The 23473-nt window shown below is 39.1% G+C and overlaps 2 protein-coding genes across 2 annotated transcripts; one reads left to right on the top strand and one right to left on the bottom strand.

Annotated features, from left to right (window-relative positions):
- Window positions 1-1843: 1843 nt before the first annotated feature.
- Window positions 1844-2588, bottom strand: LOC145627897 (uncharacterized). The gene is made up of 2 exons (XM_081680239.1): window positions 2377-2588; window positions 1844-2291 (listed from the first exon to the last, which is right to left on the bottom strand). The coding sequence occupies exons 1-2, from the start codon at window positions 2586-2588 to the stop codon at window positions 1844-1846; spliced, it is 660 nt and encodes a 219-aa protein (XP_081536365.1).
- A 3968-nt stretch (window positions 2589-6556) lies between these two features.
- On the top strand, window positions 6557-11230 carry LOC145627896 (uncharacterized). The gene is made up of 10 exons (XM_081680238.1): window positions 6557-7290; window positions 7395-7727; window positions 7815-8626; window positions 8873-9016; window positions 9065-9185; window positions 9463-9599; window positions 10423-10426; window positions 10516-10657; window positions 10761-11096; window positions 11180-11230. Exons 1-10 carry the CDS (start codon window positions 6557-6559, stop codon window positions 11228-11230), a joined length of 2814 nt encoding a protein of 937 aa, XP_081536364.1.
- Window positions 11231-23473: the final 12243 nt, after the last annotated feature.

Here is a 23473-nt window from a genome sequence, read left to right as displayed (position 1 = left end):
GGCTACAAATTAAAAACCCAAGAGAAGCACCAGCAGTCTAACAGATTTTAAAACCTAGGGAACAGAACATCAAGACAGCAAGAACAACTTTCTGTCAGCACTGTTAAACCTAAAAGAAACATGAAAAATAATATATCTGAAATCAGTTTATGTAGGTTAACAGTCACCTATAAACATCAGACTTTTCCATTGCAACCAGATAGTATAATTAGTCTCATAGACACTCTTCCCCTGCTACTAGTCTTCCTGCAATTCTGAATAATCCATTGTTGCTCAAAGTTGAAAGACTGAACAGACTACCTAACAGTAGCTTCAAAATTTGTTCCAAGACAATCTTAGAGTAAGAAAAGGAAAAAATAGGTGAGAAACAGTTTCACAGGAATTCTGACAGAAAAAGCAAATGGGATCACAACTAGCATTCCATTTGATTATCCCGTCTTTAGTAGCAAGCTTCTCAAGCAAAGCTAACCAGGTAATAAAAATACTCTTAGGAGATGCCTGGTTGTTACTGATAATTCTTTTCCACCCCACTTTAGCAGCCTGAGGTCTAATATGAGCATAGAGTTTAGCAATACTCATCTTCCCATTCTTCAGAACAGATTACCAGCCACCAATACTATCAATAATATTCCTACAACTCAAAATTTTCTTCAGCACCCAAGAGCATTTCTTGGGAATAGAAGCATTCCAAATGTTCTTATTGCTGAAATAATAGGTATGCACCCATTTCCCCCCATATTGTCAGCTTTATGAGCAAGATCCCAAAGAATCTTACAAATATATAGCAACCATATTCAAATCACCGAGGGAGGTAATATTCCAACCATCGCACACCTTAGGGAGAGTCATATGATGCCAGGAGACATGAGCCTTTTTTGCAAAAGTGTTCTTTCTAGTCTAAAGAAAAAATCTAAACATAGACTCAATTTCCCTAAGAATCTTCTTATGGAAAATGAAAATCTGAGCCAAATAAGCCTGAATACCAAATAGAGCAAACACTTTTAATAGGCTGCAGACTACCAGCATAAGACAGATTTCTAGAAGTCCATCAATCAATTCTAGCAGTAACCCTTTCAACCAAGGGCCTACACTGAGCAACAATTAGCTTTTTAGAAGACAAGGGCACCCTAAGATATCAGAAAGGCAAGCTACCTCTACTCATACCAAGCACATATTTTAACTAATCTTTTTCAAAATCAGAAATTCCCCCTAAATAGACCTCACTCTTACTTAAATTAGCCATCAACCTAGAAGAACAAGAAAACTTCTGAAAAGCATGCAAGAGAAGCTGAATAAAGATGAGATCAGCTCTAGAAAAGAGGAGTAAATCATCAGCAAACATCATGTGGGCTATGCCTAACTTCTCACATCTAGGATGAAAGTTAAAGTTAGGATTCTCAATTATCTCCTTAAGGCACCTAGAAAGATACTCCATACAGAGAGCAAAAAGAAAAGAAGACATAGGATCCCCTTGTCTAAGACCCTTTTTCGTAGAAAAAGGTTTAGAAGCAAACCCATAAATCATGACAGAATAAGAAACAGAACAGAAACACGTCATAATCAACTTCACAATTGTTTGAGGAAAGCCAAACTCTTCCAAAACAGCCTGCAAAAAGGGCCATTCAATTGAAGCGTAGGCCTTCCGCAGGTCAATCTTAATCATGCACCTAAGAGTGACAAATTTATGAGAATGGCCTTTAATCAATTTAGTAGCCAACAGAATATTATCACCAATATGCTTACCAGGAATAAACCCAAATTGAGCATCATTAATAACAGTTCCTACAACTTTAGCAATGCTATTTGTGAGAAATTTATAGATCAACCCGTACAACATGGTGCATTAAGCAATAGGTCTAAACTCATTAACATAAGAAGGATACTGAACCTTAGGCACTAAGGTGGTTGTTGTTAAGTTCCATTGTTTAGCAATAACACCATGCTCAAAGAAAGAGAAGATAATAACATAAATATCAGTTTTAATCATTAGCCATGCCTTTTTGAAGAAAACAGGATTGAAACCATCAATACCAGGTGCCTTATCATCTCCAATCTGAGATAAAGCATCATTAATCTGAGCAGTAGTAACAGCAACAGTCAGAATGTCAATTGAACCAGAATTGAGCTGTTTACAATTTCTAACTGTGTGGAGATCTACAGCAGGCAAAGAGCTAGCACTAGTGCCAAGAAGCCCTTTGTAAAATCCCACAATCTCATTTTCAATAAGCATAGGGTCTTTTAAGAGAATATAAGCTTTAATAATGATAGAATCAATTCTTTTTCTACCTTCCCTGGGTTTCATGAAAGAAAAGAAGTAATGAGAATTGGATTCCCCAGTTTAATCCAATCTACCTTGGATTTTTTTTATAAATAAACTCTTGGATGCTCATCCAATGTTTCACCATTTTTAAAACTCCAGCCTCTTTATCATGAAGATGAGAGTTAGAGTAATCCAAAGCAAGCTGATCTTGAATAGAGGTCAAGGAAGTAAGAGCCAGATCAACTTTCTCATCAACATTAGCAAAATACTTAGTGTTTAGATTTTTAAGACCACCTTTGACATATTTCAGATTCTGCCAAATAGTCATCATAGCAGAAGAAACTGTAACACCTTGCCAGCTATTCTTCACAATAGAACAGAACTCGGCATGATCGGTTAGGCAATTCACAAAACAAAAAGGTCTACCCTTAGTAGGTACAAATATACACACTCTAAAAAGATAGGGCAATGATCAGAAAGGAGATGGGGAAGATAAATAGATTCAACATGATTATAAGTGCTTATCCAAGCCTGATTCACTAGCCATGTGTCAATCCTTGTAGTAGTTTTACTGGTACCATGACCCTTATAAGACCAAGAATAAAATGAACCTTAACTCTTAATTTCACAAAGATCAAGGTTATTAACAAAGCTTTTGAAATGATTAAAGGTGACTTTCAAGAATCTTTATTTGAATGTGTTTGACTTTCATTAAATTTAATTAGTTTGTTGAATGCATTTGACATTCAATCGATTCAAAAAAACTTTGTTTGAATGTGTTTGACTTTCATTTAATTTAAAAAGATTTGTTTGAATGTGTTTGACTTTCATTTGATTCAAAAGGCATTGTTTGAATGTATTTGACTTTCATTTAATTAAATTTAATTCGTTGAATGCATTTGACTTTTATTCGATTTTAAAAGCTTTGTCTGAATGTGTTAGACTTTCATTTAATTCAAAGCTCTTTTTTTGAATGTGCTTGAATTTTGTTTGCTTCAAAAAGCTTTGTTTGAATGTGTTTGACTTTAATTTGATTCAATTAGCTTCGTTGAATGCATTTGACTTTCATTCGATTAAAAAAGCTTTGTTTGAAGGTGTTTGAATTTCATATATTAAAAAAGCTTTGTTTGAATGTGTTTGATTCATTTGATTCAAAAAGCTTTGTTTAAATGTGTGTGACTTTTTATTTGATTCAAAAGGCATTGTTTGAATGTGTTTGACTATCATTTAATTCAATTTGTTTTGTTGATTGCATTTGACTTTTATTCTATTTTAAAAGCTTTGTCTAAATGTGTTTGACATTTCATTTGATTCAAAGCTCTTTGTTTGAATGTGTTTGAATTTCGTTTGTTTCAAAAATCTTTGTTTTAATGTGTTTGACTTTAATTTGATTTAATTAGCTTCATTGAATGCATTTGAATTTCGTTCGATTCAAAAGGCTTTGTTTGAATATGTTTGAATTTCATATTTTTCAAAAAAGCATTGTTTGAATGTGTTTGATTTATTTGATTCAAAAAGCTTTGTTTTAATGTGTTTGACTTTCATTAGATTCATAAAGCTTTGTTTGAAAGTGTTTGACTTTCATTTGATTAAAAAAGTTTTGTTTTAATGTGTTAGACTTTCATTTGTTTCAAAAAAGCTTTGTTAGAAAGTCTTTGACTTTCATTCAATTCAAAAAGCTTTGTTTGTATGTGTTTATTGTTCATTTGATTAAAAAAAACTTTGTTGGAATGTGTTTGACTTTCATATTATTCAAAAAGCTTTGTTTGAATGTGTTTGATTCATTTGATTAAAAAATCTTTGTTTGAATATGTTTTACTTTCATTTGATTCAAAAAGATTTGTTTGAATGTGTTTTACTTTAATTTGATTTAAAAAGAATTGATTGAATGTGTTTGACTTTCATTTGATTCGAAAAGCTTTGTCTGAATGTGTTTGACTTTTATTTCATTCAATTAATTCGTTGACCACATTTGACTGTCATTCGATTCAAAAAGCTTTATTTTAATGTTTTTGACTTTCATTTAATTAAAAAAGTTTTGTTTGAATGTGTTTGACTTTTATTTGATTTAAAAAGTTTTGTTTGAATGTGTTTAACTTTAATTTGATTCAAAAGGCATTGTTTGAATGTATTTGACTTTAATTTGATTCAATTAGCTCATTGAATGCATTTTACTTTCATTTGATTTAAAATAACTTTGTTTGAATGTGTTTGACTTAAATTTGATTCAATTAGCTCGTTGAATGCATTTGACTTTCATTCGATTCAAAAAGCTTTGTTTGAATGTGTTTAACTTTCATTCCATTCAAAAAGTTTTGTTTAAATGAGTTTGACTTTCATTTGATTAAAAAAGTTTTGTTTAATGTGTTTGACTTTCAATGGATTCAAAAAGCTTTGTTTGAAAGTGTTTGACTTTCATTCAATTCAAATAGTTTTGTTTCAATGTGTTTAACTTTCGATTGATTTAATTAGCTACGTTGAATGCATTTGACTTTCAATCAATTCAAAAAGCTTTATGTGAATGTGTTATACTTTCATTTTATTCGAAAAGCTTTGTTGGAAAGTGTTTGACTTTAATTCAATTCAAAAAGCTTTGTTTGAATGTGTTTAATGTTCATTCTATTAAAAAAGCTTTGTTTGATTATGTTTGACGTTCATATTATTCAAAAAGCCTTGTTTGACTGTGTTTGATATATTTGTTTTAAAAAGCTTTGTTTGAATATGTTTTACTTTCATTTGATTCAAAAAGATTTGTTTGAATGTGTTTGACTTTAATTTGATTTAAAAAGATTTGTTTGAATGTGTTTGACTTTCATTTGATTAAAAAGCTTTGTCTGAATGTGTTAGACTTTTATTTCATTCAATTAATTTGTTGACTGCATTTGACTGTCATTCCATTTAAAAAGCTTTATTTAATTTTTTTTAATTTTTATTTGATTGAAAAAGCTTTGTTTGAATGTGTTTTACTTTTATTTCATTAAATTAGCTTCGTTGAATTCATTTGACTTTCATTCGATTCAAAAAGTTTTGTTTGAATGTGTTTGACTTTTATTTGAATCAAAAAGCTTTGTTTGAATGTGTTTGACATTCATTTAATTCATTTAGCTTCGTTGAATGTATTTGACTTTTATTCGATTCAAAAAGTTTTGTTTGAATGTGTTAAACTTTCATTTGATTCAAAACGCTTTGTTTGAGATTGTTTGACTTTCAGTTGATTCAATTAGTTTCATCGAATGTATTTGACATTTGTTCGTTTATAAAGCTTTTTTTAAATTTGTTTGACTCTCATTTGATTCAAAAATATTTGATTGAATTTGTTTGACATTCATTTGATTCAAAAAGCTTTGTTTGAGTCTTTTTTACTTTCGTTTAATTGTAAAAGCTTTGTTTGAATGTTTTTAACTTTCATTTGATTCAAACAGCTTTGTTTTAATGTGTTTGATTTTCATTTGATTTAATTAGATTTGCTTATAGCATTTCACTTTCATTTGATTAAAAAGCTTTGTTTGAATGTGTTTGACTTTAATTTGATTCAAAAAGCTTTGTTTAAATGTGTTTGCCTTTCATTTGATTAAAAAATCTTTGTTTGAATGTGTTCGACTTTCAAAAAGCTTTGTTTGAATTTCTTTGACTTTCATTTAATTTAAAAAGCTTTGTGAGAATGTGTTTACCTTTTATTTGACTTAAAATGCTTTGTTAGAATGTGTTTCACTTTCATTTAATTCAAAAAGATTTTTTTTAATGTGTTTTTATTTCATTTAATGTAAAAAGCTTTGTTTGAATTTGTTAAACTTTCATTTGATTCAAAAAGCTACTTCTGGTGCTAAAACTGCTGCCAAATCGAATCAGTCCAATGGAACAGTACCTAGGGTTTCTAAGGTTACTGTTCCATTGGATGTTGGTGGATCTGGGCTCGGTGGTGCAACAGGACACTCTGTATTTCCTTCCTCAATCTCTCTGGAGCATATTGCGCATGATATTAATGAAGAACGAGCTGGCCCTCTTTCTGACTTGGAGCTGAGCTCGCGCGATTCTGCTGAAAACCGAGCTGATTCCCCTGTTCTGGAGCAGAATGGGACTCGTGCTTCACCTTTTGCTGGGAAATTGGCTGCTAAAGGAGCTTCACTATCCTTTGTTGCTCCGAAAGTGCAAGATGGTAAGCTAATTGCTGAGCTATAAGCAGCCGAGCTTGAGGAAGGTAATCGAAAATGGGCTAATGCTCTTGTTTTTTATGTGGTTGGCTTTTATCCTACTATTGCTGCTGTTCTTCGTTTCTTTACTCAACAATGGAATGATATGCAAAAAGCAGATGTGTATTGGCATGATGATGGGTACTTTATTATCAATATGTGTTCTAGTGTTGATAGAGATACTATTTTTTGTTCTGGTCCTCATATGTTCTTTAGAAAGCCTGCAATAGTGAAGCCTTGGTGCCCTGATTTTGATTTTCATGCTGAAATACTTAGAACTATTCCTCTTTGGGTTAAATTCCCTAATCTTCCACTTAATTGTTGGGGATCTCACACTCTTAACCGCCTTGGTAGTTTGCTTGGAGTGCCAATTTGTGCTGATGAGTGTACTACTAGACAGCTTAGAGTGTCTTTTGCTAGGGTTCTAATTGAGATTGATGTTACAAAGCCTATGCCAACCTCTGTGTGGGTTGAGAGTCCTTCGAAGGAATTATTGGAGATCAAGGTGGTGTATGAGTGGGCTCCTTCTTTTTGCTCTAAGTGTAACAAGATTGGTCATGATTGCTCTGTTAAGCCTCCTTTGCCCAAGCAGGCTTCTAAGCAACCGGCTCCTATTCCTCCTAAGCAAAAGCAAGTTTGGGCTCCTAAGCCTACCCATGTCCCTGCTCCTTCTGCTGCTGTTGATGTTGGGGTTTCTGTTCATGGTCAATCTATTATTACTTCACAGGTTCATACCTCTAAGAATTCAGATGAGGGTTGGAGAATAGTAGGGAGGAAAACAAAAAGCCAGCAAACTAGAGTTCATCAGCCTGCTTCTACTTCTAATTCCTTTGTTGCTTTGTTTGCAAATGAAATGGATGGTGCAGGTGGTTTCACTATTAATCCAAGCGGGGGTGAGGTTAATCCCCCTTTGGTGTCATGATTTACTCTGTTTGGAATGTCAGGGGCCTGAATGACCCTAGCAAAGTTGCCTCTGTAAGGAGGTTGCTTCACTCTCATTCAGTTGATGTTGTTGGATTGCTTGAAACAAAAATCAAATTGAAAAAAGTTCTCACTTATCAGAAGAAGTTTGGCTCTTCTTGGCTTTGGTTGTGTAATTATGACCATTCTCCCAAAGGGAGGATTTGGCTTGGTTGGAATGTGGATAGAGTAACTGTTAATGTCTTGAAGACTCATGAACAGTTCATTCATTGTACTGTTTCTTCTAAGGATCTCTCTACTCAGATTTTTCTCACTGTTATCTATGGTCTTCACTCCATTCATGATAGGCTTTCTTTGTAGGAGGGGCTCAGAAGCATCTCTATCCAGCTTTCTCCGTGGCTTTGTGTTGGTGACTATAACTCTGTTCTTCATGCTTCTGATAGGCTTCATGGTGCTGATGTTACTGATTATGAGACTAGAGACTTTCATAATTTGGTTGATGATTTGGACCTTACTGAACTCAAAAGCAAAGGGTCCTTCTACTCTTTGTCTAATAAGGCTCATACTGGCCCTAGAACGCTCTCTAGACTTGATAGAGCCTTTGGTAATCAAGCTTGGTTAGCTTCTCATGGGCATGTGGAGACTGTTTATCTCCCCCCATCTTTATCTGATCATAGTCCTGTTTTGCTGGATATTTGCTCTGGCCCTGTTGGGAAAGGTAGACCTTTCCGGTTTCTAAATTGTATTGCTGATCACCCTGATTTTCTTGATACTGTTTCGCAGGCTTGGGGCTCTGGTAGTTCTGTTTGGCAGAAGCTCAATTCTGTGAAGTCTAGTATCAAATCTCTTACTAGCAAGCAGTTTGGTAACATTGAGGGAAAGATTGATCAGGCTAATGATGAGCTTACTAGAATTCAAACCTTAATGGCTCAGAACCCTGCTGATTTGGATTTGTATGCTAAAGAATCTGATGCTATTAAGGTTGTTAAGCACTGGAATGATATTCAGGAAAGCATCTTCAAGCAAAAATCTAGGATTAATTGGGTTAAGCTTGGAGATGGCAATTCCCACTACTTCTTCTCTGTGATGAAGACTAGGCAAGCAAGGAATAGAATTGACTCCATTTTTTATTCTAATCAGGTGTTGCTTAAGGATCTAGATGCTATCTCTCATGAAATTATCTCTTTCTATAAGTCTCTTTTAGGGACTCAGGCTTCTTGGCTCCCTGCTGTTGACCTTGTTACTATGCGGAGGGGTAAGCAGCTTAGCTCTGCTGCTAAGAGCTACCTCATTAGGCCTATTTCTCATGCTGAAATTGATGCTGGCCTTAAGGGAATTGATAACACTAAAGCTCCTGGTATTGATCGCTTTAACTCATTTTTCTTTAAGAGAGTTTGGCATATTGTGAAAGATGATATTTATGCAAGTGTTATTGATTTCTTTAATAATGGGATCTTGCCTAGGCAATGGAATTGTACAACTATTACTTTGGTTCCTAAAGTCCTTTCTGCTTCTCATGTTAAGGATTTTAGACCTATAGCCTGTTGTACTGTGGTCTATAAGCTCATTTCTAAAATCATAACTGCTAGGCTTGCTGCTGTCATTGGTGAGGTGATTGATGATGCTCAGGCTGGGTTCATTCCTGGCAAGCACATTGGTGATAATATTCTTCTTGCAACTGAATTGATCAAAGGCTATGATCACAAATTCATCTCTCCCAAGTGTATGGTTAAGGTGGATTTGAAGAAAGCCTATGATTCGATTGAGTGGGGTTTCTTGATCACTGTCATGCAAGAGCTAGGTTTCCCTCAGAGGTTTGTTGATTGGATCTGGAATTGTCTTACTTCTGTCTCTTACTCTATTCTTATTAATGGTTTTCCTGCCCCCCCCCCCCTTTGAAGCTAAGAAAGGGTTAAGACAAGGTGATCCTATGTCCCCCTTTCTCTTTGCTATTGGTATGGAATACCTCTCCAGATGCCTTGATGAGCTTAGGTTGTCTCCTGACTTTAACTTTCACCCTAGATGTGAAAAGTTAAACCTAACTCACATGATGTTTGCTGATGACTTATTGATGTTTTCTCGAGCGGATAGTGTTTCTGTTAAGCTTCTCTTCCAAGCCTTTTCGAAATTCTCGGGTGCCTCTGGGCTTTCTGCTAATCTTGATAAAAGTGAAGTCTACTTTGGAGGAGTCTCTGTTGATGTTCAGATTGAGTTGAGGGAGCTTCTTGGTGTTTCTCAAGGCTCCATTCCTTTTAGGTATCTTGGGGTCCCTCTCTCTTCAAAGAAGCTTACTATTGCTCAATGTAGGCCTTTGGTGGAGAGAGTCACTGCTAGAATTCATGGGTGGATGGCTAAACACCTGTCCTATGCTGGGAGGCTTCAATTGGTGAAGAGTGTGTTGTTTGGTATCCAGACTTATTGGGCTCAAATTTTTATTCTTCCGAAGAAAATTGTGAAAGAGATTGAGGCTAGGTTCAGATGCTTTCTTTGGACTGGATCCTCTACTCCTGCTAAGAAGTCTTTGGTTGCTTGGAATAATGTCGGTCTTCCTAAAGTTTGTGGTGGTTGGAATCTGCTTTCTCTTCCTGAGTGGAATAAAGCAGCCGTCACTAAGTTACTTTGGGATATTGCTCACAAGGCTGATAATCTTTGGGTTAAGTGGGTTCATATCTACTATTTCAAGCACAAAGATTGTTGGACCACTCCTACCCCTGCTAGATGCTCCTGGTTCTTGAAGAAGATTTTGAGTTGTAGAGATGTTGTATATGATCAAGGGGGATGGGATGGTTTTGTTCAGGGCAACAAGATGAAAATCAAGAAGCTTTATGCTGCTATTAGGCCTCAAGTGCCTAAAGTTCCTTGGAAGAGAGTTACTTGCCATAACTTAGCAACTCCCAAGAGTGTTTTCATATTGTGGCTAGCTTTATGGAATAGGCTTGTCACTATGGATAGGTTGCTTCAATGGCACATCTCTTGTGATCCAAAGTGTTTCCTTTGTCTGAATGGCAATGAAAGTGTTCAGCATCTTTTCTTTGATTGTGATTTCTCTAGGAAGGTTTGGAGTAAGGTTTTTGGGATCTTACGTGTTTCCAAGCCTGTTCAGCAGTTTAGTGATGAGATTGATTGGATGAAGAAAATCTGCAGAAGTTCCAGATTGAAGAATAAAGTGATCCAGGTGGCCTTCACTGAAACGGTTTATGGTATTTGGATTCAAAGGAATGCAGTTCTCTTTACTGGTTGTTGCAAATCAGTTGATGCCCTTGTTCGGGATATTGTCTTTCACTCAGTTTGTAGAATCCCGGCGGGAAGCAAATATTTGATTGTTTAGGGCTTGTCTCGGGCTCTTTGTGTTTATGTTCTGGTTTCTTTGGATTGGGTTCTGATACTAGGTTTCCCGTCGTTTCTTTTTGTATCGGTTTCCTTTTCTGCAGGCTGTTTCTAGCTGCTGTCTGCTGGTAGCTCTGCTGGTTTTGTGTTGCTGTGCTCTGCTGTGCTGCTGTGTTGCTGCTGCCTGCTTTATGTGCTGCTGCACTGCTGGTGTGTTACTGCTATTGTTGCTGCAGTCTGGTTGCTGGTTTTGTTGTGGTTTGGTTGCTGCTGCACTGCTGTATGCTGTTGCTGATCTGCTGGTTTTATGCTGCTGTGCTGTGCCTGCTGTCTGCTGCAGTCTGCTGTTGGTGTTGTTGTGTTGCTGTTGCTGTGCCTGCTGCTTGCTGTTGCTGATGGTATGCAGTGCCGGCTGCTATTCTGGCTTTTTGCTCCTGCTGCGCTGCTGTTCTACTGCTTTTGCTGCTGTGTGCTGCTGTAGACTATGAGTGGTGTTTGTTGCTGCTGCTTGCTGTGCTTTGCTGCCTGCTGATTTTGTTTTTGCACGACTGTTTTGGTGCTGTCTTTGTTGTTGTAGTTTGTTTTTAGTGTTGCTTTGGTACTCGTTTTGTTGTTTATCTTTGTTCTTTTGGTTTCTTTAGTCGGTTTGCAGGCTTGTCTGCTTCTGGCTGTAGTTTTTGGTGACTTTCGGGTGTTTGGCTGTGTTGTTTTCTGGTTTTTTGTTGTCTGGCCCTGGTTTCTGGAACCCTTCCTAGAAGGTGGCCGGAAATCTGAGTCCAGTTGTTCTAGGCCTTTCCTAGAACCCTTCCTAGAAGGTGGCTAGGTTTGGGTCTAGAACTGGTCGTGGGGTGGCCTGTTGTTTTCAGGTCTTTTGGTGTTCTGGTGGTAGTTATAACTTAGCTTTGTAAGTTGTAACTTTCTCTTTTTGGTAATAAAATCTTATTTTCCAAAAAAAAAAAAAAAAAAAATACTTAAGTTCCCTAAACACATGTACATTATTGCTCCCTAAAAATATGCATACCTTTTTATTGCTATAAAAGCCATAAAGTCAAATTGATTCGAGTCAAGTAATTAAAACGCAAACTGGCTTAATTTACAGCGCGTGGTCAAGAAAGGAAGGACGATTAATCAAAGATAACCTCTTCGTACAAGTCCAACTTTTCGACAAACCTATAGCTCGCAAGAGGAAAGCAAGAGTTATAATGGCAACTCAGGAAGAAGTTAATGATCTCAAGAACCAACTGGCTACTATAACTGAGACACTAAAGCTTCTCGCACTTAAGATCGAAGATCCCGCGAAGCAACAACAAATGGACCTCATGCAAGAAAGCCTAAGCAAGTTGTCCAGCGACTACAAGTTCCAAGAACTCACATCCCAAGGGGTCTCGGTGGATAAGGATCTTCTTCCGCAGAAGTTCAGTGCCAACGACATCCTAAAGTTTAGAGCAATCGACAACCCCTACTTCCATCTAAGGGCATTTGAAACGATAATGAGTATCAAGGGTATTGATAAGAAAGTTTTTCCTTCTCTGTTCTCGTTATCTCTCGAGACCGTTTGCCAACAATGGTTCTTTTCTCTTGAAAAAGAAAAGACCTCTACCTGGGAATCCATAGCAAACGCTTTCGTCGATAGGTACAAGTGCAACGTTCAAGTCGAAACTGACCATAGAGAACTTGAAATCCTCAAACAGAAGGAGAATGAAGGCTTCACATATTTCTTTAACAAGTGGAGAGAAACCTCAGCTAAAATGATTGAGGTACCAAGTGAAAAAGAGTCCGTGAGATTGTTCATTAAAAATCTCCAAGAAAAATATTCAAAACATCTTAAATATCAAAATAACCTTCATACCTTTAAGGCCTTTTATGATATTGGGATTAATATCGAAGATGACTTGGCTAAATCTAAAGCTGCCAACAATAACTCCAACAGTGGCTGGAAAGGAAAGAAGAACGACAATCCTTCTTCTTCCAAAACCGCCCACTCTAATAATGTTAGCGCCTTTAATCTGGGAGAAGTCCTCGCCATGAACAACCAAGGACAAAAGAAACCGTTTAGGAGAAACTTCACTCTTATTGGCATGAGTTATGACACCGCGTTTGATCGGCTAAATGCAAAAGGTCTTATAACTCCCATTGGACCATTTGGAGATCCACCAGTCGAGAAGAGGTCGCCTAATTGGAGCCCCAATGCGCATTGCAAATATCATCAAGGTAGGGGCCATTCTACTGAAAGCTGTTGGAAGCTTAAGGAAGCTATCCAAGACCTAATTGACAGTAACAAGCTGTCGTTGCCTCCTGCCAGTAAGAAACCGAGTATTGACAATGCACCTCTAGCTCACACATTGGCTATCTCCGATGAAGAAAGCGAAGTTGACCCCTCATCTCTCATTAAGCCTGTCCAAGAAACCAATGTCGAAGAGGAAGAAGAAGAAACCTTTTTCGATGTCGAAGATAATCTTCCGGAACCAGCAAACGAGGTAGAGATACGAATACTCACACTGTATCTGAGGGAGACATCGCAACTGTTACATGAAAATCTCAAAATTTTGAATGAAATTCACAAGGAATATGATGAAGAACCTAAGAAAGAATCCACATCAGTAAAAACGACTTATGAGGCAAAATAATTTCCCTTACAAGTCACCGAAAGACCCAAGAAGAGCAATAAAGTTTATACTCCAATTGGGATCCCGTATGCACAAATGTTTAAAATGCTCTCCGAGAGTGGCAAGGTCAAACCTCTCGAACCGAGACCATTTGAATCATTAAAAAGAACAGATAGATATTACTGTCAATACCATCAGTCAGGAGGACACACCATAGAAAATTGCTTCAAATTCAAGGATTTGGTGCAGAAAATGATTGATAGAAAGGAATTAGTCAAAGTTCAGCAAGAAGAGGATATAAATGTTAATGGAGTATGGGACAGTGATGAAGAAGATGTCTATCTAAAAGACATATTAGGACATTCACCTTCTGTATCATACACCACGGACGACATTTGGGCTGAAGAAGATTCATCAATAGACGTCCTCACAAGATCCGGGAGAATACAACCTCCCGTTTCAACACAACCTATGCCTACTGTACAACAAGTTCCCATACCTATCATCGAAGACAATGACATCGTTAAACAATTCAAGAAGACAAAAGTTGAGATGAATGTATGGAAGCTTCTGGCAACATCTCGAGAACATAAGTTGGCTGTGATGAATGCCTCGGACAAAATCGGGATAGATTCTGACACTACTCCTGAGGGACTAGCTAACTTCCTCACGAGTGATCTCCCTAGTCCAATTAATCTAATCACCTTCTCTGATAAAGATTTACCCCCGGAGGGTGAAAAACATTACAAAGCATTAAACCTCACGGTAGTCTGCAAAAGAATGAACGTTCCCATGACTCTTGTGGATAATGGATCGGCTATTAATGTCTGTCCACTTAGGACTGCGAGGATGCTCGGCATAAAGGATGAGGATTTAACTCCGTCCACACAAGGAATAAGAGCTTACGATAATACTCGACGTCAAGCTCTTGGCAAAATAACCCTAAATGTGACGGCAGGAGCAATAGAACATGCTACTACTTTTCAAGTGGTAGACATCAAAGCCTCATTCAATCTGTTACTAGGACGCCCTTGGCTCCATGATCTAAAGGTCGTCCCTTCATCTCTCCACCAACAAGTGAAAGCCATAGTTGGAGGAATACCCATCACCATTTATGCTTCGCCAATGAGGATCAAATCAATAGAGAATCCAATCATCAACGTAGAGCACGACGAAGATGATGAAGACCTATGGGGCTTTAACGAAGAAGTCTCCTTAATCCAAGAGGATGAAAGGACATCTCTTTGTTATGACCCCCATTCCGACATGATTATCAACACTATGCTAAAGAAACAAGGACACTTCCCTGGGATGACCTTAGGAAAGAAGAAGGGGATAGCAAAATCAATAGAGTCACCTGGCCTCCCTAAACTAGATACTTTCGGACTTGGTTTCGAACCGACTCGGAAAGATCTCAAGCAAGCCCAGGACAAATTGAAAGCACGTAGGAACGCTAGCATTCAAAAGAAAGTAATTCCAATGGACCAGTACCCTCTTACGCTTAATGGTCAGTTTATAAAAGAAGGAGAGGACTATCCATGCCATGAATTTCCCGAACCAGTTGTTGTAAATGGCATACGACAACCAGGATTCGATATTTTCTTGGATTGCTATTTCACTGACGAAATCCCAACTCCCGTCCATAAGGAGAAAGCACCTCCATGCTTTGACTTTAACGTCATGGGATTACTGTTTGGGCGAGAAAAGATTGAGCCATTTTATGAGGAAGATAACTCCTCACTCATTCAAACGGTCCTACAAAGTGAAAACTTCGACCCCTCAAAGCTAATTACTCCAGCTGAAGGATTATTGCAAGGGTGGCGCAAGACTATCAAGGTGACCACTCCGAGTGGGAGGAATATATCAATCACGACAGGACAAGGGCCAATGTTTGAAGAATCGTCAGAGTCAGAGTCAGAGTTTGAGTTAGAGTCTTTCCCTTTAAAATCTTCTGGGTCTTTAGCTATAACGCCTCCCCTTCCTATTTCCTCTCCTAGGATAGTTAGTGATCCAGTCCCTGAGGACATATCGCTCTTTGATGTAATGATCTCAGAGTATAATAATATCGCTCATTCTCCTTACTTCTCGTGTTCTTCCCTAACCCAAGACGATGAACATTGCTTAGCTAACGATGAAAAAGATAACAAATTTATTAAAGCAATGGAAACACTTGAAAATAAAACACCAGTAATTGAAGAGACTGAAACAGTTGACATCTCAAATGATTCAAGTCATAAAAGAGAAGTTAAAATCGGACTAACATTGAATAAACAAGAAAGAACCGATTTAATTAACTTGCTTAAAGAATTTATCGATGTGTTTGCTTGGTCATACGAAGATATGCCAGGCATTAACAGAGAAATAGCTCAACACACTATACCATTAATCCCAGGAATGAAACCTGTAAAACAAAAGTTGCGTCGAATGAAACCCGACGTAGCACTTAAAATAAAAGAAGAAGTTCAAAAACAAATAACTGCAGGTTTCATCAAGGTATCCAAATACCCCGAATGGGTCGCCAACGTCGTCCCAGTTCCAAAGAAAGACGGAAGGGTAAGGATGTGTGTCGACTATCGAGATTTAAATAAGGCAAGTCCAAAGGACGACTTCCCTTTGCCACACATCGATATTCTGGTAGACAACACGGCAAATCACGCGCATCTCCCATTCATGGACGGATACGCAGGGTACAATCAGATTCTCATGGCGGAAGAAGACATGGAGAAGACAACTTTTATCACACCATTGGGCACTTACTATTACACGGTAAAAACGCAGGTGCCACTTACCAACGTGCAGCAACTGCCTTGCTCTATGACATGATGCACAAAGAAGTTGAAGTATATGTCGACGACATGATTGTGAAATCAAAGGACCGTCCAGGCCATCAAGTAGCCTTAAGGAAATTTTTTGAAAGGTTAAGAAAAGACAATATGAGGTTAAATCCATCAAAATGTGCTTTTGGAGTCACCTCAGGCAAACTCTTGGGGTACGTCATAAGCTCTAGAGGAATAGAGATAGATTCAACCAAGATTAAAGCAATCATGTCGATGCCACTGCCCAAGACCGAGAAACAGATTCGAGGATTCATTGGCCGGTTGCAATACATAAGTAGGTTCATATCAAAACTAACGACGATATGCGAACCAATCTTCAAAAAGCTCAAGAAGAATGTACCAGTAATATGGGATGACGAGTGTCAAAAAGCCTTTGACCGGATCAAAGCCTATCTCGCAAATCCTCCCGTATTAGCGCCAGCGCTTCCCGGAATACCTCTTAGGTTATATTTGACGGTTACCAAAGAGACAATGGGAGCCATGCTAGCACAAGAGGTAGAAAACAAAGAGAATGCAATCTATTACTTAAGTAAGAAGATGCTCGAATACAAAACACGCTATACACCACTCGAGAAATTGTGCCTCGCTTTGGTGTGGGCCACAACTAAGTTAAGACATTACATGTTGGTGCATACCGTTTTCGTGGTATCTCGATTGGATCCACTCAAATACTTGTTCGAGAAATCAACACTCAATGGACGTATTTCAAGATGGATAGTCAACTTAGCCCAGTTCGATGTGCGGTTTATGCCACAAAAAGCTATTAAAGGATCCGTGGTGTCAGACTTTCTGGCAGATTTTCCAATAGAAGACTCGACACCAATACAGGACAATGAATTTCCAGATGAAGATTTGATGGTCACCGAAGATGATACTTGGACCTTGTATTTCGACGGAGCCTCAAACCAAAAGGTATGTGGTGTCGGAGTGCTACTAGTATCACCTAAGGAAGAACACGTCCTAATCTCAATAAAGCTTGATTTCGACGTTACCAACAATGCTGCTGAATATGAAGCATGTGTGGTAGGCCTTCAAACAGCTCTGGCATTGGGAGTAAAGAAGTTAAGGATATTTGGAGATTCCTTTCTAATCATCAATCAAATATCTAAAAGGTGGAAAGTAAGGAGTGAAAGCCTAGCCCCTTACCAAACTTATCTGGAAACTCTTACCAATCAGTTAGAGAAGGTACAATACACATATCTACCTAGAGAGGAAAATCAATTTGCAGATGCCTTGGCAAGATTAGCCTCAATGGTTAGGATTCCCACGGATATCGAGCAAATGCCTCTAACTATCGAAAAAGGCACAAACCGGCATATATACAGGCTATAGAAGACGACGACCCAGTCCAAGACGAAGATGAAGAACAAGAAGAAGAACCATGGTACACAGACATTCTCAATCATGTCACCAATGGAGAATACCCTCCTCATGCTGACAAAAGAGCAAAACGAGCCTTGAGACTTTTGGCTTCTCAATATGTACTCATAGACAACGAGCTACATAAAAGCGTACCTAAAGGCCGAGCCCTCCTATGTGTAGGGAATGTGGATGCACAAAGAATAATGAGAATGGTCCACGAAGGAATCTGTGGAACTCATATAAATGGCAAAATGTTAGTCTAGAAAATAATGCGAGAAGGGTATTATTGGACTACCATGAATAGGGACTGCCATCAATATGTGAAAAGATGCCCTAAGTGTCAAATTTACGCCAATTTACAGCACATTCCTTCATCTTTGCTCTACACCTACACATCACCATGGCCATTCTCTACATGGGGAATTGACATAATTGGCAAGATCGCTCCTCCAGGGACAGGAGGCCATGAATTTATTCTAGTAGCAATTGATTACTTTACAAAATGGGTTGAAGCACAATCATACGCTAAACTCACTGCAAAACATGTAGCACTCTTTATCGAGAGAAATATCATTTGTCGATATGGAGTCCCACATGAAATGATAAGTGACAATGGAACTCACTTTCAAGCTGAATGTGAAGAATTGCTACATAAATATGATATCCAACATCATCATTCGTCCCCTTATAGACCTCAAGCAAACGGAGCAGTCGAGGCAGCTAATAAGAATTTAAAGACTATCATCGAGAAAATGACAGAAAATTATAAGGATTGGCCTGACAAGCTTCACTTTGCATTGTGGGGTTATCGCACGTCAATCCGTACGTCAACAGGAAATACACCATTTTCTTTGGTATATGGAATGGATGTCGTACAACCTGTCGAACTAGAAATACCATCTCTACGTATTGCGCTAGAGAGCAAACTCGATGAAGTTGAATGGACTAGGGCACGATATGAAGAATTGATCCTACTCGACGAAAAACGACTAGAAGCTCTACATCACACTCAGTGCTATCAAACTCGTATGGCTAGACATTTTAATAAGAAGGTCAAGACAAGAAATATCAAAATAGGAGATTTGGTATTAAAATCGCTAAGGAAAAATGTTTTAGATCCAAGGGGAAAGTTTAGACCTAATTGGTCTGGCCCCTACATTGTCAAAACAATCCTGTCAGGTGGTGCAGCAAAGTTAACTGATATGGATGGCAATGAATTCTCAAACATGACCAATCTTGACCAACTTAAAAAATACTACCCATAATTACTTGAGTAGGACACTCAAGAGAGCTACGTTCGGCCTGATTCCTTAGGAAAGGATACGTAGGCAACTCATTACGGGTGCGGCCACTTTATTTTTCGACATCTCCGCGTTCCAGAATCAACAAAAAGTTAACAAAAGTCGGAAAAGCAACTGGCGTCACAGAACAGAGTCCGGCGCCAGCCAAAAGCCATTAGCGCCAGACGACGGAATTGGCGCCTGGCGCCAGACCTCAATAGCTGGCGCCAATCTACAATCACTGACGCCAATTCAGTCGTAAAATTTGGGCGAATTTCGGTGTTTTTCGGAAAATTTTCGACTTCCGTACTCGAAAGATTTCCGAAAATTAATTTTTTTCGGTTTTTCATTGCTTTAATAAAATAAATTTAAAGTAACAATTTAATTGAAAGATGAAATTTCATTAATAAAATAAATAGCACTGTTAATGGAATTTAAATAAGGCTGAAATAAATAAAAATTAAGAATCTAATAAATCTAAAGTTAAGCAATGGTCTAGCCTTTCTTCTCCTTCTTTGCACTTTTCCAATTCTTTCGTTTCCTCCTCTTCATCCATTACTTTATCTAGTAGGCATCCTTTAGAGGACCTACATTCAATCTTAGAATAGATTGTTTCCCCTTCAGCTAGCACTTTATGCTTCTTTTCCACCCAAGCCTGGCCTTCTTGTCTGTAGTTTTCCTTTTCCCCTTGTCTTTAGTAGTATTTTACTTCTTAGGCATTGTAGGTGTCTTGAACTCAATTCTTGCTCCTAAGCATTCCTTGGCCGGTGTCACCCTGTCACCTAGACGATTCTTCACATCGGTTCTACCCTGATCAATTGAAGACTTCTTCAACAACCACTTCTTTACATCATTAGGTAAAAAAGGGGGAACCTTTTGGGTAATCACCTCCCATAAAGGTCTAGCGCTCCAGTAAGTGTCAAATTTACCTACTTCTTGAGATATGGGATACTCATAGGGAGGACGAAGATCCCCGGAAGGAATATTTTGAAGCAAGCCATATTGTCTCTTTACTCTACAGGGGTAATAATATGTCATGCGAGACAAGCTTGGAAGACGGCAGAAAGGTTGCTTGTTAACACCAACCATCCTTTTTATTTTCCACCATGGGATGACCCACTTGATAGCGAAATCACGTGATTCAAAGACTTTCTTTCACCCATGGCGCCCAATTTTAGGGATGCGCTTCTTTCTTCTCACAAAGCAAGTGGGCGTATAACTTTCAATGTCGTCCGGAGGGCTAATTAATCCTAGCCTCTCCATTAGCCACATCTGTAAAAAATTCCAATGCAAATAAATTAATATTACAATACAAAAATATTTTTTTTGATTTCTGTAATTAAAAATATTATTTTTCTACCTGTAATAAAATTGGAGAACCGCGAAAAGGTGCTTTTGGGGCCCTTTTCAATTCATCTAGACTAAACATAGTCTCTCCAACTATTAATGGCATTGGATTTCTCCCTGATTCAATTTGTTCTAGCACAGTGGTTATAATTGATTGACCCTCGTTAATTTTACCACTACTAAGACAATATTGATTAAGCATGCAGAATAAGAACGCCCTCCTTCTATATATGTGAAAAGACTCAGAAAGCGGCTTATCAAAATAATAGCGTGCGAATTCTTTTAAGTTCACCACATTGCCATCTACTATTTTTGATAAATCCCTTTCCTTCAAGTTAAAAAAGCGCTCAAAATCCTTATAGTAATATGCATCTACTCTAGGGATTACTACCAGGTCTATTGCAGGGAAGCCTAAAACAGCACCAAATTCCTCTGGCAAAGGGTTAATTTTATCATACCCTATTCTAAAACAATGTGTATCAATGTTCCAATATTCTAAAGCGGTATGTATGAAGTCTATGTCTAGATCTACCCCTTTAATGCCATATATTCCCCCCAAGTGAAATAAATCCAATTCTTTTCTTTCTCTAGCATTAAGAGATCGACACCATTCATGAGAATATTGGGTGAAGGTTTAAGTGGCTAAAGACATGATTATTTTTTTTTCTAAAGAGAAGAATAATTTTTTTGCTGGAATTATGTGAAGAATCGGCTGAGCAGGGGGCTATTTATGCTCGAATTACGAGGATTTTCAATCTGAATGAAATACGGAATCAGCGTCAATTGGCGTCAGCCACCCAGAATTGGCGTCACCCATCTGCTATTGGCGCCACACGCTAGCAATAGCGCCTGGCGCCACGCACCACAGGCTAGCACCAGCTGGCGCCAAGTCAGCAGGATAGCCGCGCGTGCTCAGTTTGCGTTTTGATATTAAATTGGAGTTGGTTAATGACTTTATGGCCCCGTTTTAATTTCTTCTAAATATTTTTCTATCCTTTTGTTAATTAATTAAATATAGTAATTATTTTTAGTTAATTTCTTTTGGATTTTATGTTAAAATTAAAAAATCAGCCTTTCTCTCCGTTTTATTTTCTCCTTTTTATTTTTTCCTTTTGGGGGAGAGAGTCGGATAATACCCTCCATCAATAATGAAAATGACGGAATTTTTGCGCAAAATTGTTATCACATTTGCACACACTAACATACACTAACATAATAATAGATAAATTTACAATAACAATAAAGTACAAGTGTCTAAATAATAAGTCAAAGGCAAAGTTCTATAAAAAGTCAAAATAAAATGCATATACAGAAATAAACTACGGCGCCGGAGGACGTAGGCCCATCATGCCATAAAACTGCGCCGTCCGAGGAGTCACTTCTCCACCAGCTCCGGCCTCAGCACTAGCTCCAGTCTCCGTAGGAGAAGGGAAACTCAAGACAGGACCGCTCCAGCCAAAGTCAACCTGAGGCTGAGACCGCGGAGGCTACTGCGATAACGAGCCAACCTCGTACATCCCACCACCTCTGAAAGCCGAGGTAGCCTCTCCTACCGGTGCAGCAGGAGCACCCTCAGAAGAAGACCCTGAGCCCTCAGCAACATCGGCTCGAGCAGCCTCAGAACTACCACCTCTACCTCCTGACGAAGTGCAACGACGTCTCGAGCTAGACCTCGCCGGCTCTCTCCGCCCCTCAGGCCTTGTACGGGTGTGAGAAGCAATCGGCTGACCCTGCAAAAAGAATTAAATCAGAAACAAGGTGAAAACTAAAGCATAGTGTAGAAATAATAAGTAAGGAAAAGTTACCTCTCAGACAGCGTCGTCTCGACGACAGGTAGCCGCGTTCCTCATCCGAACAAGTAGGCTCTGGAAGGCATCTATGCATCGTGCCATAGCCGAAACCACCTCGCGTGAGAACTGTCAAGGAAAGTTAAATCAGTTAAAGTGCATGATAACTGAATACAAGACTCTGAAGTAAAACTAGGCTTACCCTAGTCTGGTGACGAGGAATCGACCGCTCCACGAAGCGCTCGCCCTCAGGAGCCGGAGAAATCATCTCCTCCATCGGCCCGTACATCCCCTGGTAGTGGATGGACATACGGGGTGGCACAAACTCAGTGGGACCATCCTGCTAAGACAAAAAGAAATCAGCAAGGTATCACTTGGGGGCTACTCAGCGAAAAACAAAATTTAAGGATCTTACCCTCACATCCTCGGCCGGTAAAGGGGCTGGAGCTAACAAAGTAAGTAGCTCCTCAGCATAACTCCGCCCAAGGATCACATGGGACTGCCAGAGGGAACCAGACTCCTCAGCCATGCTCGACAACTCTCTCTCGTCAAACATGTGACGTAGTGGAGGAGTAGGAACAACAAAAATATCGGAAGAGTGCTGTCTAGCAACTCTCTCTCCTAAGTACGCAACCGCTCCATAGGTCCCCAAAAAGTAGCGACGCTCAGCAGAGTACTGTGCGGCTAATCCAGGGACTGTCCAACCACCCCATGGTCGGTATACTACCTCAGGTCCTTATAAGAATACCAATCAGGTAAGAACATGTCTAAAACATCGCAGAAGAGCAAGATAAACACTAAAAAGTCGTACCGAGATGATCCGACTCCGGACACGTGCAATAGACAGGTCCACATGGTGGCCGCCCCAAGAGGCGCTCACCGGATACCCCCTCGGCGATGGTCTCGCCGGCGTAATGGAAGGAAAGTACTCATAGAACCAAATCTACAAAAAAAAAGTTAAAGCGTGAGTAAATGCTAACTAACATGTAGGGTTAAACTTTATAGGGAATAATGTTTACCTCTACGACTTTCCAGAAAGCAGACAGAGCAACGTTCGTCCTAAAGGACCGGTGGCGACACGAGTCCCTCAACGCGCGAACGAAGTCAGTGTAGGCCAAGCTGGCCCAGTCATAAGTCCCGATCCGCCGGAGATCGCGAACAGCAGGGAGGTAGTAAAGCAACGCCCTACTATCCCTGTCAGGGGAGAATGTCCCTGACAACAACATCAGCACAAAGATGCGCACCCACTGCTCTCGGGTGGTCGCATCGTCATCAAGAGCCGCTGCCAGCGTCGAGCGGCGAATCCCCCTAGCACTGAACTGAGTCGTCTCGACCTCAGCTCGGGCCGGAACAACAATCGGCCCCAACAGTTCCTCGACCTCTGGAGAAAAGACGTCGATACTGCCGTCGAATGGCAGCGGCACAGAAGTGAATTCCAGTCCTGTGATGAGAATGAAGTCTGTAGGAGTGAACGTCATCTCACCCCATGGAAAATGAAAAGTGTTGGTGGTGTCCCAGAAGAACTCCACCAGAGCGCGTACCACGTGGTGACCCCC

Source organism: Chenopodium album, chromosome 4 (genome assembly GCF_948465745.1).
Source record: "Chenopodium album chromosome 4, dcCheAlbu1.1, whole genome shotgun sequence".
Classification (NCBI taxonomy): domain Eukaryota; kingdom Viridiplantae; phylum Streptophyta; class Magnoliopsida; order Caryophyllales; family Amaranthaceae; genus Chenopodium; species Chenopodium album.
The sequence above is the reverse complement of the archived record's forward strand: the minus strand, read 5'-3'. Positions and strand labels throughout refer to the sequence as shown.